General features: G+C 40.8%; 1 protein-coding gene across 10 annotated transcripts in view; it reads left to right on the top strand.

Moving 5' to 3' along the window:
* mark2b (MAP/microtubule affinity-regulating kinase 2b) overlaps window positions 1-18841 on the top strand; it is a 47241-nt gene that overhangs the window by 1606 nt on the left and 26794 nt on the right. For all 10 annotated transcript variants that reach the window (XM_041031301.1, XM_041031299.1, XM_041031298.1 and 7 more), the window contains exons 2-4: window positions 15327-15497; window positions 16914-16967; window positions 18576-18624. In XM_041031301.1, coding sequence (XP_040887235.1) covers window positions 15327-15497; window positions 16914-16967; window positions 18576-18624 — 274 coding nt within the window. The remainder of the gene's footprint in view (window positions 1-15326; window positions 15498-16913; window positions 16968-18575; window positions 18625-18841) is intronic.

Genomic DNA, 18841 nt, shown 5'->3' with positions numbered 1-18841 from the left:
GTGACTTGTTGACATAGAGACAAACCTGTCAGCCAGCTCCACATTAATTTTATTTAGCTGACTGCACAGAAGCCCTGCATCCGTATATTAGCCTAATGCTTCATTAGCTCACTATCGCTCAATAGTGTGATGTGTTCTGTTTGTACCTTAGGCCTTGGGGAAACATTGATAATTAATTGTTAAAAAAAACAATCTAGTGGTGTTTGGAGACTTGATACTTTATGTGAATTTGTTTTTAAATTATAAAATTGATTTGCAGCTTCTATGTGCAGGGCAATCTTGACATTGCAAGCTTGAAAATACGACAAAACTTGAAGCTCTGTGTGAATGTTTGCTATGAAGAAGCATTGGTGGCTTGTGTGGTCATAGAAAATGGTCTTTCGCATTTGCCCTGTCGAGCAAATGCGAAATTGTAAGAAATACAACATAGGATTTGGCGATTAATAAAAAAAATTGTACTCAAAGAGGTCCAGAGCACTCCTAGAACAGATGCAGACTTCAATTCAGAAGTATTGTTAAAAGTGGCTCTCAGGTGTTAGGTTGGAATTGTCATTTCTGGGTTCACACCCTCCTTTGCCCTGAAACTACTGACCTCTATCCAGAGGCAGGAAGGCTTTTAAACAAATAATAAATTCTGTTTCATCAATGCGTGTCAAAATTTCAAAGGCTTTTTGGAGCAGGAGATTCAGAAAGATGCTGTGTTTCCATTCATTTGGGTACTGAAGTGCTTTGGTAGCATCCTTTAAAGTTTAAAAGACAAAGAAACCCGTTGGCTCTGCACTGTAAATCATTATTAGAATGCTGGAACAAAGCTCCGGCTCCCAAGACTACAGTATCTGTCTAAATCGTGTTGACAGCTTTATCTGTAGATTGACTGTAGGATGAGGAAGCCACATATGCACACATGAAAACCATCCTTTTTTCCTATACACACCATGACTTGCATTACTGAGGCAACTATTGACAGGCATCATGTGATGTGTGTTTTCTTTACATGACAAATCTCCTATGAGCATTGAATGGAAAACTTTGTATATATGCAGTTTGACAGTGTTAGCTTTTACATGATGTGTGTGTATGTGTGAAGCTTAACCCATTTCAATATTTGTGTTGCTTGAGTATCCATAAGTATATTAATGTAGCTGCGGTGATAGATTGCTCAGTAGCATAAATGAGTGTAGAAGCATAAATAGAGCTGTTTTACACACATAAAAGGAAGTTGGCTGAAACAGTTATGAAATATAAGTTAATATAATTGGTTTGACAATGGTTATTAAAGAAATATCAAATAATAAAAGGTAAGGGGAGTGTAATTAAATGGTATATAACCCCTGTCAAACTGTTTTGTATCTGGAACATTGAAATCCTAACCAAGGTGTGTAAACGGCAGCTGTAAAGCCAAACACACTGCAGAGCTGCTCTCACCAGCCAATAGGAAAACCTCATGGTGTTGGAGACTCAAAGCTTCAAAGATTTTGTCCGTCATTGCTTCTTTCACAAATAAAATGCCGACAGAAGTTGTCTGATGATACCTTGATATCACTGCATGTGTCAGCAGGTGTGTGATGGTTTGTCTCACACCATGGATCAATGCGTCCCTTAAAGTATATAGGAAAGCAAATCAGCTGCTGGACTGGTATGTAGGTGGGTGTAGGCAAATAAATCCACACACACAGAATGACACCTGCATGTTCTTACATGGCTACACCCTTACCTGGAACAGAGGTCAGAAACAATACTGTTGATTATATAAGTCTTTGACTACAGCTTCCCCATACACGCACACACAAGGTCTCTCCGTTTCCAGTGGGGTTTTGAAGGTTGATGTCATAGTTAAACTTTTGTGAACATATTGGTATAAAACACGCTTGTGCAAATATGAGTGTCAACCTTCAATTTGAGCTGACTTCCTCGTCGAACTCAACGAAACCACTGTGTTGGCCTCTGCAGTGGGCCTTGGCAAATAAAAACAGTAATTTATCAAAAAAGTTAGAGCTGGCTCTAATTTGGCCAGAGCACGCTTGTGCAACATTATCCAACAACAGACTGCCTTGGCCAGTCAAATACTCACACTCTTACGTATCTGGTAAACTACTTTGTTGTATGCAGCATTGTACGACAAGCCACATAAAGATGGAAGGGAGATTTACTCCTGCTGCAATACCTTGCCACAGTTGTACACTCAGGCTCATAAGAGTATAAACCAAAGTGCAATATCTTGGTGATTAATAACGTTCAAACTGAACTTCCTGGTAGGCCCTGTTTGTGTACGCACACAGCGATGTGCCTGTACAAGCATAGCCCCATGTGTAGTTGTAGTTTTGTTGTTGGTCTCAATGGGTTTTTACTCATCCCACAGCATCGAGAGCAGATTTAGGGGTGTAAGAAAAAAAAGTTTGGGGTCATGGCAATTCCCTAACTGGGTTTGTAGGCAAAAGGTCATGGATAGATATGTCCACACAAACACAGTCTGTTTTAAAGGCCATGTATAGAAAGCCTTTGGTGTCGGGTCTCAAGATACAGGACAAAATGGCACCGGACATGAGGGCGGGCTGAGTGTTGGGGTGAGTGCTTCTGTTTCTGTCAGAGAAAGTGTATATTTTGATCTGATTGGTGAATGTGCTATTTGGGAAAAGCAGATATTTTCTCATTCTCAGCTTGTTACTGTGGAAATGCTGGTTGATTGAAGTGGCCAAGATGTTCTATTTGCTATTTTACATCGTGTTAGCCTAACGGTGATTTGCTTGACTTGCAAAGTTTGCAGAACCTTTTTACACATGACTGGCAAACTAAGCTGTAAGTTAATGGTTCTAAAGGTTCTAAAAGTCTGGGGCAGAGCAGGGGTTGTGGAGTAAGTTACTGACCAAGACAGAGTACCAACCTGTCATCATGAACAGTTGCTGGGCACATATCATAAGAGAGCTGTCAAGAGAAGAGAAGTGACTTGTGACATCTTTCTGACGGTGTGAAATGGCAGTGTCGTTGACTGGCTTTGATATGACATGTTGCCATGCTGCACAAGGTTTGGTAATGACTGTTAGTTTGAGGAACTTATTTGAATATGAGAGTGTGACACCAGTCCGAAAACATGGAACATGCACACGATCCAGTGATAAAGCAGGTAAAACAAATACAGAGCAAGAATATGTTTTGCATCAGAACTTGTTTTATGTTAAATCTATGCAGCAGATTTGTTCAAAATGAGGCTCTGCATTACTTACGTTGTTTAAAATATTTGCTGTAGTTTTTTGTATTTCTGCACTTCCCCAGACGTGATCACTTGATTGTCTGATTTCCTGTTTTACAATGTTCCCTGTCTATTCATTAAGCATGTCTTGTGAAAAAACAGACTAATGCAGCTAGAAATACTGGTCTGCCTCTCCAATTGTTACTTCATCCTCCATTTTATTGTTTAGGTAGTTTCTCACTAACCGAACAAGCAGGATCCTCCCCACACTGAGGTGTGAAGGATTTAAACCATTCATTTGTCCTAGCGAGACATTTCCTCACTGTAGAAGTCATATACGGAAAATGTGCAGCTAGGTAAACTACATTTAGGACTTTATTTTAATGTTTACACTGGGTTTAGCCAGGGTTTATTTATACAGGACCCTGCGTCCCCAAAGGAAATAAAACAAGGATCAAGGAAATAAAGCACAAATCACAAGATGGCCCATACAAAGACATGAAAGGCTGTGGCCTAAATGGCCCCACTATACTTGGTCCCTCAGGCCTTATGTCCAAGGAATGGAAAATTACCTCTGACTTTTTGGAATTGATTGTGGATAGGGATGGGAATGCGGCTCCAGTTGAGAACCGGTTCCAGATAGTCCAAATCAACAGAATCTTATGTCTCTGTTCCTTTTATTGATGCCGACATGTTTTTCTGACAGCTGCACATTGCAAAACAATAATGTCAAACTCTTGCGTTTATGCTGCTGGAAACTATCAACAAGAGGTAGTCGTGGTGGAGAGAAAGATGATGGCGGTGCTAGTTGTTATGTATGTATAATGGTAATTTCATCATGGAAACGCTGGTAGTATGCCGGTAGTATGCCGGTAGTATGCAATATGGACTTAAATTCCAGTCAAGCCATCTACACTGTCACTGTTTCCAAACTGAGTAGTATGTCGTCAAAGTTTCCCATGTGTAGCCTCTACATGGGCGGCAGGTAGATTAAGGCCTGCCCAGGTAGATAAAACTTAGGTAAATCTTACATTAGGATGCCTTATTTCTTACTTTTCAAATGAACCTTATTTTTGGCCACTTGTGTCTGCTTCTCTGTGTGCAGCTGCACAGCTAGTGTCTACCAATAGCCTGCATGAGAGAGGTTTAGGAGATGTAAATTGTAGCTACAGAAAATAGCCTAGGTTACATTCTGCTCCTCTAAACGGCATGAGTCTGCATGCACATCGGTCACACACCACGCCACCCACGGCCACAAGTAAGATTTAAGCCTGTGGGAAACACTGTGTCTGTTACTGAGTGTAAATATCCTATGTTATTATAACGCTAGCACCACACAGGCAGGCTTAGCATATTTTTTCATTGACTAAGAAAACCTACATGAAAAAGAATGCTGTACAAATATTCTCTCATTTCATACACACCTGAGTCACGTGCATGCCTGTTCCTGCTTTGTTTCTACAATGTATTCATACAGTAAAACAGCTGCAGCGATGCTGAAATCTTGTGTGGGTTAACTTTTTTTTTCTTTAGAGAAAATTGATTAGGAATGAACAAAATCGATAACGGCACCAATAAAATTCCCATCCCTAACTGTAGGCCTGGAGAGGTGCTAGATGCAGTATCCGTTTACTTATTCATTGAGTCAAAGTCAGTTTGTCAAAATTTTGTCATTTGCCTGAATTTTTGTTCTGTTCTAGTTTGACCTTTGTAACTTGCAATGGGAACTGAAACGGTGATGGTTGCAGACTCAAAATGCCGTCAAGCCACACAGCCACAAAAGACTAAGCAAACACAGTTTTGGAAAACATGAGTGTAGCCGAGCACAGTTTGATGTATTTCATCTGACACCTTGGGAGTGTGAAAGCCTGGCAGAGAATCTCCCAGCAAGCTGTTGAGCTGGAAATTCAATACTGATAAGAGAGAATCACTGAATGTGTGAGTGCATTGATACAGGTATGTTGGTGGAAACGTTTTTTTTTTTTTAACTTCCAGTGTTCACCTTTTGCCTATCTTTCATCCATTCTCCCTTTGAGTGAGTCATCTTGTAAGCAATCTATAGCACATGCACGTGCGCACACACGTTACCGTTACGCCCAGGAAACCATAAATTATCCCTCTCTCCTTACCAGGCCAGTCACTAGGCAGATGAACAGAAAGACAAAGCTAGCCAGGGCCCTAGCAACAGAGAACCTGCCTTGAACACACACACACACACACACACACACACACACACACACACACACACACACACACACACACACACACACACACACACACACACACACTCACACACACACACACACACTCACACAAGATCATTCACTCCATCACATTCACATTTTTTCTTGTCGGCACTCACACACCAGCAGTCCCTCATTTTTCCCTCACACACAGATACTTGCAGTTAGCTGTTAATTGGATTGGAATTAAAGTTTGATTTATTCTGTCAGCCGTTTTTACCTGGAGGTCCACTGAGCACAGAAATATGGGACGTAGGTGCTGCCTAGGTGTTTAATCAACAATGCAGTGACTTTCAGTGCTTTGTATGTGTGTGTTGGATTGTCTGAGGGAGCAGGGTAGAACAGGCCTTTCCAGTTGAGCTGAGTGGTAGGTGTGGCAGCTAACCGTAGACCTGCGATTTGAAGGACTTGACGTCATTCAGGTGAAGGAGTGTGGATTTCTCTCTCTTCTCTCTCTGCCTCAATGTAATTTGGCCTTCCTGTTTAGTCATCTGATGTCAGCCCGTGTCAATACTTGGGAGTTCTTCTCGTGATTTAATATGTATGTTTTGATGCCTTGGAAAAGGGAAGTAAATACATTTGAGAACTGATAAAATATTCAAAAATAGATTAGCTACAAACCAAAATGATTTTTCTTTTTTCAGATTGTGGTTTGTTTCGTTCTAATAGAGAAAAAATAGCTAGTAGAATAAAGACAAAAAAATAAGAAAAGCACAGATATGCAAACAAGAACATTTAAGTGCTGCACCCAAGTTGTAGTAATGCTGCTTATTATTGAAAACATCTTTCCCAAGGTTGTTTGTTGTAGTGATTCATACACTACAACTTGATTTACTTACTTAACAGTCTTTGAAACAAAACTAGTTGAAAATGTATGTAGGCGCCCAACTTGACTCTGAGGCTTTATTCTCAGTCATTCTACCACTGCTGTCCTGCAGGATTAGCTGTGTCCATTGGTGGAAATGTTCTGATCTCTGCTGAGTCACACTGATTCAGAGAGGAGAAATTGGGTTATTTGGGGTTCAAATCACATAGTGGAAAGCTGGAACAAGCAAGCTACTATGATCAGTCAAATAATTTCCCTACTTTGATTAATTGTGTGTACGTGCAAAATATTACAGTGTAGTTTCTTGAACCCAATTGCATAACTAAATGTATCCCCACAGGCAAATTTGGCTTTGCAATCACGCAAAATATGACTTCTAATTTATCCATTGATAGAGATAGCTCTCCTCCTCTAACACAGTTTTAAATTGGCATTTTCCATGTTAAAAATTTGAGGTTTGTATTTCTTGAATGGAACAAATGTTCTGTTACTTGCCAAGTCTTTCTTTTCTAGTTCTAGTTGGTGTGTGTGGAGTCCAACAAATGCATAATACCATTTATTTACTCTCAGATCCACTATCCCAGGGTTCCCACAGGAAATTGTTGAGCCGAGGTTTTAAGCCACTCAGATCCAGGTGCATCTCATCTTGTGATCAGTTAAGTCATTTGATAATGACCCCAACTACAGCCAAATGAAACACCTGGTATATTCGAAGTGTGGTGAATCAGCTTCACCAATATACAAAATCTGTATTCAACTAATTCATACATGTATTTTCCAGCTTTTCAAATCAGCCACCCTGTGAAAATTTCTCTCAGGTGGTTTTAGGGATGGGGCTTGATTTGATCAAATCTGAATTTCACTTTCAAATCACTTACTGAATCTTTCTAAGAGGTTTGTTTGGTGGAGAATGAAGACAAGATTATAGTTCAGAAGTTTTTCAACTGTTCTGTCTAACACAAGATGTAATGTGATATTTAAGAATCTGCCTTCTTCTAGTCACTTTAATAATAAGTTGGTAATTTTAGTTGTGCTCTAAGGACTTGAGCCTGTCCTATCCGTCATTGGCCGAGAGGCAGAGCACATGCTGGACAGGTTCCGAGTCATTTACATGGCTGACACGTAGAGTCAAACAAACAATTCATGCTCACAGTCACACCTGTAGGTCATTTAGATTCGCTGATTAACCTAACCTCGTGCATTTGTATCATCGTCTGATTTTTCTCTGCAGTGTCAGAGAGAGAGAGGTAAAAGAGACTAAACAGAAAACGTGAATGAAAGATTCGATAAGAGATTCATTGGCTGCAGAGCTTAACAAATCCCTGTATTTTCCCAACTTGGAACCGGATCCAAAATGGAACCCATCCCTAGGTGGTTCACATGCACTCCTCACACACACAGAGTTGCATAGCAGCAGAACAAAGGCACGCAAGAAAGCACTGTGCAATGTGTCCCAACTGTGACAGCAACAGAGCAAACAGGAGCTCTGAATTGATTTCACACACACACACACACAAATATACACATACACATACCTAGAGAGTTAGGGTAATCCAGTTCAAGAGAACACACACAACACTACATTCGCAGCAAACTGAGACCCAGCGTGACACCACCTTGCTAAAGTAAGGGGCCTCAAAAATTTACTTGTGTGTGTGGTGGACCTCAGCCAGTATATTATATAGCTTTGCTTTATATTATACACTACCTTGGAGAGTTTTAGAAGAGGCAACAAAGGAGCATGCAAGCAAGAAGTTAACTAAGATATGATTAGAAATATTAGAAATATTCTGCAGGACTTTTAATCCTGCGTTGCAGTGATGCTGGAGCCAGTACACCTGGAAGCACACATCAGAAGTTGTTGCTTTATGTTTAGACACTGGTGGTAGACAAGCTATAATGTAATAGTTTGAGTTAAACTGGTGCTGTTTTAGCCTATAATGGGTAAGTTAGATGTTTAAAAAAACCCTTAGATCTGGAAATTCAGTTAGCAGCTGTTGTTGCACCCTTACTTGCATTTTTATGTAATGACAATTTAAAAGCTACAGCTGTGCTAAGTGGGACCATCCACAGATAATCCACTGTTTGGTAATATTGGGATATTGCACACTGCATGCTCCTGTTCAGTGACAGAACTCAACAGTCTCCCAATGTCACATACATTTTTTTTTTCTGGAAACCCACCATGGCATTAAAGAGGAGTATAAATAGAAACATAAACATATGAATAGCATGGTAGGGGAAAAGAAGGCGGGGGATGAGGGAGGGAGCAGGAGAAAAGGATGGAAGGATGAAAGAAATACAAACCAACATTGAGACAGAGGGCAGGATTCAGCAAGCGACAAATCTCCATGGCAACACAGCCATCACGACCTAGACTCGGGAGGTGTGTGCGCGTGTGTCTTCCCACCCACAAATTTCTGTATAATGCAGCAGCTTTTGTATGTGATTGTGTTATGTATCCAGTAAAGACCCTGTTTGTTTTGAGCTTGTTTGTTGCACTTATAGCTTTGGTTGGTAAATCGAAGTGGCGGAAAAATATTTTATTGATTGAGTTAAATTGATATTGAAGATTGAATCTTCAAATGTTTAAATGGGGAATGTTTACTGCCAAAAAAAAGGTTTTACCATTTTATTTCCACCATGAAATCGAATTTTGATTCATAGAGCAACACCAAGTAGCGCACAAGTGGAGCAGTGCTGCTGTCAAGGATAGTGGTAAAGAGCAGATTGATGAGGCAGAAAATAAAGCTGAAGAAGTGTTTTTTTTTCTTCAGTATTACTACCCTTAAAGTCAAGTTAAGCCCATTTCGACAGTATTAATTAATAAACAAGATTAACTTAGACAAGTGTAGTTAACAGGAATCATGCTCTCATTAACTGCACTCATCTTTCCAGCAGGTTACAGCAGGTGGTTCATTATAGACAGCACTTTCCCCAGCCTGTTACAAGTCAAATTAGTTATATGCCGGCATCTTACAAGGACGATAATAAGCTTACATGTGTCTGACATTACGACAGCTCTTGTAATGAACTCATGGGGTCTAGCTGACCTTACAGTTCTTGTGTATTTTATTTTTCTTTGGATGTACAGGCCGCAAATTAGGACTACGTGTCAGTGTAAGTGGTTTCCTGTCCATCAAGTTAGCCAAAGCTTTTTCAGTTCTGCCATTACCTCCCCCACAAAATGTGAAGACATATCTGATTAAATTCAAAAACAACTCTGTGTCAAAAAAAGGGGGGGAAAAAGCACCTTAGAGCACAAGGTGTTAATCTGCAAGGGACCTATTTTACCTACCTATGAGGGCTGATCAAACCAGTGTTTGGAGCTATAATTAGCTCGGTCAAAATTACCCAGACTCCTGAAAGGAAATAAGTGCCTTAACAGTTTGTTTTAAATTATTATGTATATTGTCATTGATCGCCATCTTTATTTGGTACGGTGTTTGTGATAAGTCTTTCTCTTTTCTTGTTTTGAGGCCCACCTCTTCATCCCCACAGATGACCTGCACACATAGCAAGTGTTAAGACCTTGTAACTGTAACCTTATAAACTGGTTTGCAGCTATTAACTCTAAAATTTAATGTAGTTTTATATGGTTTTCCCCTGAGGTCATAATTGTCTGTCTTCAGCCACTACTTCACTTTTCAGCCCGAAACACATAGATACAGTTCAGTGTGTAGGTGTCTGCCCTTTTCACTGCTCTGTCGAGCCCTTCCTCTGAGACTACAGTGAGAAACTGAAGTTGTCCTTGGACAGGAAGGGACGGAGTAGCTAATTTGTGGTTAATTATTTCAAATGAGAGGGAACAGTGTGATTACATTTAATTGTTAACAGCAGGTTGTGATGTGGTATTAAAAAAAAGCAACTTATAATAATGGCTGCCACTTTGTTGGTTGCCAGAGTTGGCAGAAAAGTTGCCATATTTTTTGTGTATAATTGGAGTAACAATGGCTCTGTGTAATTATACTCCAGATTTCAGAGCTTTAAAGTACATAAAGAAATGTTTTGACATATTTTACATAACACAGACTTATTTTTTGGTGGTTTTCCTCCCTCTGTCCCTCCCACTTAAAAAAAAAAATCTCTAAAAAACCTCTAATAAGTCCCAGCGACATAAACAGTGATAGACACGTGATTTTCAATTGTGACTGCAGAGTAAGGCCATGTAATGTACGGCAATGTGTTCAGCAGGGTAAAAACAGGCGGAGTAAGCCTGGCTTATCATGTTACTTCCCAAACAGTGTTTTATTACCCCTTCTTTACCTCTCTGCTGTCGATGATGTTTTTGCCTGTGTTTGCCTATCTTGCGTTTGGGTTCAGCTGTCTCTTGATAGCTGTGTGTAGCTCTCACTTCATGTGCGACACTCCTTTAGGGTTACTTTGTGAACCGTACTGTGTAAAATTCCATCTGGTTGTATCTGAGTGGCTTCCTCCCAGAACTCAGATTAGTAAAGGTCAGTGATAATGAGGCCTGAGTCAAAACACAACCAGTGCTGCCTCGGATTAACATTACTGCTTTGTGTTTGTGTGTGTGTATGCTTGTGTTTGCAGTATGGCAGTAAATGGCTCTCAGCTGCGAACATCTTGTCAGTAGGTTTTCACTTGGTGTGTGTGCGTGTTTTGGGAGGGGGTCTGAATATTTGAGCCGGATATAAACACTATACTAATGGTCTCTCCACACGGTAGGCAATGGAGAAAAAAGGTCTGGCCCATGCAACAGGCTTGACACACGGTAGCTGGTGAATTTAGGTCCAGAGAAAATTGCGTTTTGCTTTATTGCACTTTGTGAATTATGGTTGTTGTTGAATCGGGTCTGGAAATCAGATATAGCTTGGTCATATCCAGTTTTTTTTAAATATAGAAGAAAAATGGTGATCTTAACAATTTAAAATCTTAGTGTTTTTAAACAGAAATTGCATTTACATTAATTTCTAACTTCTGAAACCTATGTGGCTATGTGTAACCAAACACATGTATGATTATGTATTCAACTCAGCATTCAGGTGCACTTCTGCAGTTCTCCAGCCACAGTGTGTCCTCTTAGATTTCTTTTGGACTGCTAAGTTAGTAAATTCTTTGCTTAACTGTGCACACTAAGTTAGCATTCATGACTCACACATAGCATCAGAGAGTAATGTGAAAACAAAACAATGATGTCACTTATTGTCCTCCAACACATCTATAATTATAACTGAGGGGAGAGGTGGGTATGTGTGTGTGTGTGTCTGTGTGTGTGTTGAGGGAGGGGGGTTTGCTTAGCCTGCAGCTGCCCAAAAATGAAGGAAGAATCAGAAGACAAAAATAGTCAGACATGAAAGAGGATAGGAGAGAAGGAAGACTAAAGAGTAGAGGACCGTGGAAGAGTCAAAGAACTCCGCGGAGACACGCTTGAATTTTAACTTGCTGGGCTTTGTACAGTGTTCCCAAAATAATCAGTAAGTAGACTACTAATTAAGTAGTCTACTGACATTATTGAAAAGTTAGGACTGCTAACTCCTGGGTGGATAATCCATTGAAGCAGTAGCTAACCAAAGAATGAAAAGTTTGTCTCTCTCCACTGACCTTCATATCAGTCGTACAGTTATTCCACAGTTTTACATGTTATACAGCCTTGATGAATGGGTGTAGTTTTGTTTTAACCTTCTCTGAAACAGCTGGAATGTCTGAGAAGCATTTATTTAGGTTTACAGAAATCATGAAATTAAAACTCACACTGTAAAATTAAAGTGTTTTAATGCTGCCATCTTGGATAGCACATAAATGTTGTCGTTCCTGTTAATATCAGTGACTTCACTGAAGCACTGAAACCAGCATCTGCATTGTTGTTGTATTGACTTGTTGATCCCTGAATGTCTTTTGCAAATGGCTCAGCAGCATCACAGAGAGAGTACTGCTGTGTTGCAGCTGTGCTGTAGACGCAGTTTCCATTGCAGACTTATGTAAAGCTATAAATATGTTAATTTTTTTGATGAAATCATTTGTTGTCTTGTGTTGCCATGTTTATTTTGTTTTTAAAATGACATGCTGTTGTGGAAATTCCCAGTTGGCGGTTATTCCAACACGTCATGCATTTGTTTAGGATCCTTGTTTAGTCCATTCATTCACATGTGTGGTTTGAAGGTTTTGTTGTCTGGGTGATAGACAGATAGTCCTTTGGGTAGTTGTCTGTAAGGGTCTGCATGAAGGGAATTTTGTCATCATGTTGTTCAACCGAACAAAACAAATGAAGGGAGCTCCTCATTGTGCATTCAAGAGCTCGCCATCATTTTATCTATTGTGCATGTATAGATTGTAAGCGTATACATGTCCATGCCCACGTCTGTCCCAGAGTGTGGTCGGGACTTCTGTATGTGTTTACATCGACAGCTTTACCTGTTAGTCAGCATGTCTGCATCCTCATTAGAAACCAGCTTACTCAGTGTATGCAGGAAATCAGACAGAGCATTTACATGCTTTGTAGTAACCTTGTAGAACGAATATCTGAGTTGTTCAAATAGTCAGTTGTCCTGCAGCTCCAACTGGAAATTATAACTTTTGTATTTGGGGGCAGCCCTGGCGCAGCAAGTTAAGAGTGCGGCTTTGGACTTTGGACCGGCCTGAGATCGGAGGGTCGTGGGTCCGATCCCTCAACCGAGCACAAAAAAACGGATACGGTGGTGGTGAAGGAGACGCGCCTCCCCTGCCTCTGCGACCATGGCTGTGGTGCCCCTGAGCAAGGCACCGATTCACCGCAACTCCCCTAGGCAGCCCCCTGACCCATGCTTGTGATAAAGTGATTACATTAAATTAAATTGAATGTCTGAATTTTGTTGCTTTAATTACCTTCTCATAGACATCTGTTTAAATTGCATTAATAGAGACAGAGGAAGGATGCCTTATCACAAACTGATGTTGGATCACATAGACCTCTGTGAGGACAGCCCAGGTGATCTAAAAATCAGCTTTGTATGGTCAGATTGGGTCTCGTTGTCTCAAATAGTATCCACATATGACATATTGTCTGTCTCCCTCTCCCCCTCTCCCACATGATCCAAAAATAAAAATCATTTGCTTCCCCCTCACACAAGGCCACATAAGGCGCTTCCCTTGTCCTCTGGGTTTAATGTAACTGTCATTTGTTTTTAATCCCAGTTCCCCACTTGTGTTCAAGCTTAATCTGGCCTATTACACTTTATGCAGGTCTGCACTGTCAGCATGAGGCTGTGGGTGGGGGGGCGGCTGGGATGCAGACATTAGATCATACCATCTGGAGCAAGAAACACACAAACACAATGAAGTAATCATGGTTATGCTTGTTTCCCATGACCCAAGATATGGTAACAGAGGGAGGAAGATGTTGATAAAAATGTGGTTTGTGGGTAATTTGTGAAACAGAGTGAGCTTCTAATTTGTTCGAGCCAGAGAGAGATAATTAGGTGAATAAAATGACTAGTCTGTGTTGGAGAGACGGAACAAGAGAAAGAGATGAGTGTGCGAACCTCTTCACTCCGCACCATTAGTGTGAATTTCACTGGACTGTCCCTCTCCCACTGGTGTCAAATCTCTGAGAGGTGTGTGTGATTTGTGCTGCTGCGTATGCCCGCGTGCGTGGCTGTGTACCCGCACCTTTGTGTGCGTGAGTCGGTATTCTTGTATCTTTGCACTGCTGTTTGTGCCGCAACCTCTGTGTGTGTGTGTGTGTGTTTGCGTCTCGTCACCCTGGAGCCAGTCGTCCTCTCCTCTGACCCTGATCCCTGTCACCTGTCTGCTCAGATCACACACACACACACAATTGCTGTGACCCTTTCCTGGAGTTGAAACCCAATCGCAGTTGCCAACCATGCAAAACTTGCCAGCACAGCAAGGTTTTGTTTTCTTTTCGTGGGTGTGTGTATAACTCGAAAGACCTACTGTCTGCTGTAAGATGAACTGAAGCAAAGTGACTATTAAAAATAGCTTAATACTTTACTGGCCTTGGCTAGAGCCATGCAAAGGACCACTCCATTGATGATAGTTCATTAGAGGTTCCAATTAAACTCACACAGATACGGTCAAGGAAGTAAGTTTTATTTTATACCTTCCTTCATCTGAAACGTGAATATCTCTTTATGAGATGAATATTGTGTGTGGGCCGTGGCAGGCTACAGTGTGAAACATTAACCACAGTAAAACAGTGACAGTAGGAAATCAAGACTGAGCTCACTGTTGTATCACCTTTACTTTGACAAAAGAGAACCGGTGTTATCAAACTGTTTGTACATTTTCAGCAGCTATCCTGATCAGTATCGGTTGTCTCTTCCGAATCTCAATCTTAATCTTGGTACCAGATTATAATGCAAACCTTTTAATGCCCTACTAGTTGTGTGGAAGTGCAGCTTTATGTCTGTAGACCAATTCCCTGCTGACTTCCCTTTGTAATCCATACTAAAAACTGAAGGCACTGGGGCCATTATAATCTAGAATACCATACCTGAGTGCAGTAGACAAAGACAGTCTCTGAAAAACATGCTCTATTGTCTCAGGTATATGTGCATTTTAAACGAGCACGAGCTTGTCAGAATGTGTCTGGAGTTAGTAATGAAGTGCCTTTTCTGCTATTTGCAATAAATTCAGTATATTTTTATATATAGTTTTATTTCACTGTTTTCATAGCTGACCTGAATTCTTTGAAGATTTATTGCCATATTATTTGATGTTAAAACCAGAATTGGATTGAGATTGTCTCTGCTTCATTAAAAGAATTGTCTCTGTGTGCTCTCCATAAAATCACCAAAAACCTAGTTTTCTTTTGCTGCATATTATTAATGTGTTTTTTGTTGCTTTCATCACTTAGGTGAATTAGTGAAACACCACTATCCTAAGGTATAAATGTCTGTGAATTGCTGTGTAGAAATGTCCCACTCAGGGATATAACATTAAATGCTTTGTTAAAACCGTATCTGCTTTGAATATCCTGTGATTGTATGTCCCATGGATACGAAGTGTTGGAACAGCTGGAAAAATATTTTCACTGTCATGCTCTATTACTTTCTGCCTTTGACTCGTCTTGTCCTATTGCACTTACATATGCTCTCTTTTCTGTTTCCAGGAGTCCAAGTCATCATCTGGGCGCTCCAGCATGCCGCGATGTCGGAACTCCGTCGCCACAACCACATCAGATGACCAGCCGCACATTGGTAACTATCGGTTGCTGAAAACCATCGGCAAAGGCAACTTCGCCAAGGTCAAACTGGCACGACACGTCCTCACCGGAAAAGAGGTAGGCGTGCATGCACACACACGCTAGATTGGGCTGAAAGCTTTTAATCTTCCCCTTTGGTTCCACTTACAGAGTCACTCTGACTTTCTGAACTTTAGGCTTTTATTTTTAACCTCTTCAGTCACATTATGAAAAAATGCTTTACTATTGACTCTTTATTTAGAAGAAGAAATATAGAAGCCTTAAGCCTTTGTCCAGAAATAAAAAAGAGCTTTGACTGTTCTGCTTAAAACAAAGTGACAAACTGCGATGAGAAATTGTTAGTGTGTGTGGTTTTAGTGACAGGAAGTGACTATTTAATCACCAAAAATGCTTGAGAGAAAGGAAACCACAGATGTTTTTAAGTAGCCAGGATGGTAAAAAGTAGAAAAACATTATAAATATTTAGCCGATATCCAAATGTTAATCTTCCTTCCTGGTTCCTGAGGATAGGGGAGGGTTCACGCTGTGATACACAGTAGGTCTGGTCTGATCTGAGGCTCGCATGGCTTTGGAGACGGTACATCTGCTGCGGGAGATTAGATCACCATTGTCAGCTTGAATAGAGAAGCCTAAATGTCTCCGGCTTACTGTGAAATCCAGATGTGATGTAACGCAGTGGTCTGTCCCTTTAAGGGAGAAGCTGTGTCTGCAGTGAGCCCATGCTGGGCTCTGAGGCCCAGTCAAGTCAACTCTTGGCCTGTGTGTGAGTGCGAGGGGTGGGCGGGCTCTGTCAATGTGTGACAGCCCTGTGCCTGACACCCTGATAACACTCCATGTGACTCGCTGTGCCAGCACACACACACACACAGACACACACTCACACTCAAAGAAAACAAGGGAGAGGCAGAGGGCATGAAAGAGTCAGACAGACAAGCACAACCAGAAAGAGGAGTGGAAGAAAGGAGTTAGTTGACAGTGAAAGACAGAAAAGGGAGAGAGAAGTCGGCCTCCCTTTTCCCGTGTCCTTGTTGAGAGATAACTTTGTTTCTTTGCCTTCTCTTTTTATGTCCTCCTTTCTGTTTCTGTATTTTTATTTTCCTCTGCTTCTCTTTTATCTCTCTCTCTTTCCCTTTCTGCGTTTTCATCTCTTTCTTTTGCCTGTGTTGGTGTCCACTGTTGGATGATCAACTATAGACCTCATTATGACACGGGTATAAACCATGCTTCAGCTGTGTGTGTCTGTGAGTCTCTGTATTCTGCCCTATTATGCAACTGTCGCCTGTTCAGCGTTTACTTAATGCTGCAAGATTATATTGTTCTGTTTGTGTGTGTGTGTGATGCATCCCAAAAGATAGCAGTGTGTGTTTGAGCTGTGCTCACAGGCCCGTGGCTGTGCAGATTTGTGTGAACGAGATGTGTCAAACCCACTGCAGCAAGTAGAATGAATGAATAAAAGTGTAATAATAACTGAACACGTTCTTGTTTTTCTTGTAGGTGGCTGTAAAGATAATTGATAAGACACAGCTCAACTCCTCCAGTTTGCAGAAGGTGGGTCTCTCTAACTCTCTGTCTCTCTCTCTCTCTCTCTCTCACACACACACACACGCGCGGTCACGAAATTTAAATCTCAGTCCTCCCATCCCCTTTTTTTCTGAAGTCAGTTTCAAGTCACTCTTCCTGCCCCACGTGTCTTTCTCTTTAGCTCTCTCTCTCTTTTGCACCGGCTGTCTCTCTTTTCCAATCTCTCTCTTTCTCTTTCTGAAGTGGTCTAGTTTTCAGAGAGAGTTTTAATTACAGGAAACAAGCTGCAATTACTTCCTTTGATCGTGGCAGGGTGGGGTCTGTCCACTTACACGCACACTCTCCAACCATGGATTTTCGCACACTGAACACACACACACCAAACTCTCATGCAGCCGCAGACACAAGACACAGAATACACACTTGTGTGCAAACTCACGCAAAGCGCATGACAAGAAAATGTTAAGACATGGCAAAAAACAGTGACGGGGTAATACATAAATCCAATGATAAATGCAAACGCTCGCACACCCTTACATTGCATGTCAGAAAGCATGCAGATGCAGATCCATGTGCATCTTGGGGAATATCGTCTGCTGAGGATTAATACACATTTCACACTCTAGTGAGTATTTACAGCAGCAGGATGGCGTATGTGGGTTTGGCTCAAAAATAAACCACAGTATGTGTGTGGATGGTAATGAGGGAGCATGTCAGCTGTGTGGCTGATTGATGAGTTTTTATAGGATAAATGTATTGTTTGATTTGGACTTATTATGGACAGGGAGAAAAATGTAGAATGTTTGCAGTCTTACCTTTTAAGCCAGATTTGTAGTTGTGCATTAATTACACATAAGCACCATTCCTGGTATGTGCCTTCCTAAAGTTAAGATAAACATAAATTCAGGTTCAAGTTCAGGTTAAAAATACTGTTTGTTCCTAATGTAAGTTGTTGAAGTTATGTTTGAAAAAGTGAATGGTATTACTTTCAGGGACACCACATGTCTTTGAATTGAGTAAATACTGCACTTTGGATCGTTTGTTGCTTTAATAGTTCCAGGTTAGCAAGTTTCTGTCTGTCTACAGCGTGACTTCCGGTAAATTAGCCCCAAAAACATCCAGTAAGCACAGTTTGACCTTATCTGCTGACTCAGAGGAAATAAATTCTTAATGAGTGAAAAGCGTCTCCTCTCGCCTTAACCACAAGAATAGACCGGATGGCATTGAGGTAGAGTTTGAATGAATTAGGACTTTGCGTGCCGTACTTTGACTCGTCTTGTCAGAGTTTAAAAGCAGCTGAAGGCAAATCAAACTTTTCATCGTTTGTTTAACTCTGAGATCCAAAATTTTGGCAGACCTTGGTTATCGCTAACACCATTTTTGCTTTCCCTCTAGTAATTTGACACATGTTCAGAAACAGGAAGTAAATGTTTGTGTCTTCATTGTCATTTTGCTCACTACAAATATTGATTGTGGAGTTTTTGCAATAACACAAATAGGACATCACAATACTGAACTGAAACCGTTTTTTCCTGTTTCAAAATCGATAAAAAATTAAATAAATGTAACTCTCAACACCACGCCACATCTGATAGCGTATTTGACGCAGCACTCTGTGTGGCTTGTTTCTCACAGCTCTTTCGGGAGGTGAGGATCATGAAGATGTTGAATCATCCCAACATAGGTGAGTCACACTGAAACATGAGTTTCCACTCTTTCGTCACGCGCTGTGGACGGGACGTAACTGGAATTTCAAGGTTATGTATTCATGCCAAGTAATGATAATCCTTCTTTTTTTTTTATACTTTCACTCTTTCTGTCCTTTTCTTGCTCTTCCCTTTCCTATCTCTTTTTTTCTCTCTCTCTCTTACCCCATCTCCCTCCACTTTACTTTTCCCTCC

Source organism: Toxotes jaculatrix, chromosome 23 (genome assembly GCF_017976425.1).
Source record: "Toxotes jaculatrix isolate fToxJac2 chromosome 23, fToxJac2.pri, whole genome shotgun sequence".
NCBI lineage: Eukaryota > Metazoa > Chordata > Actinopteri > Toxotidae > Toxotes > Toxotes jaculatrix.
This window is presented reverse-complemented; position numbering and strand designations above follow the sequence as displayed.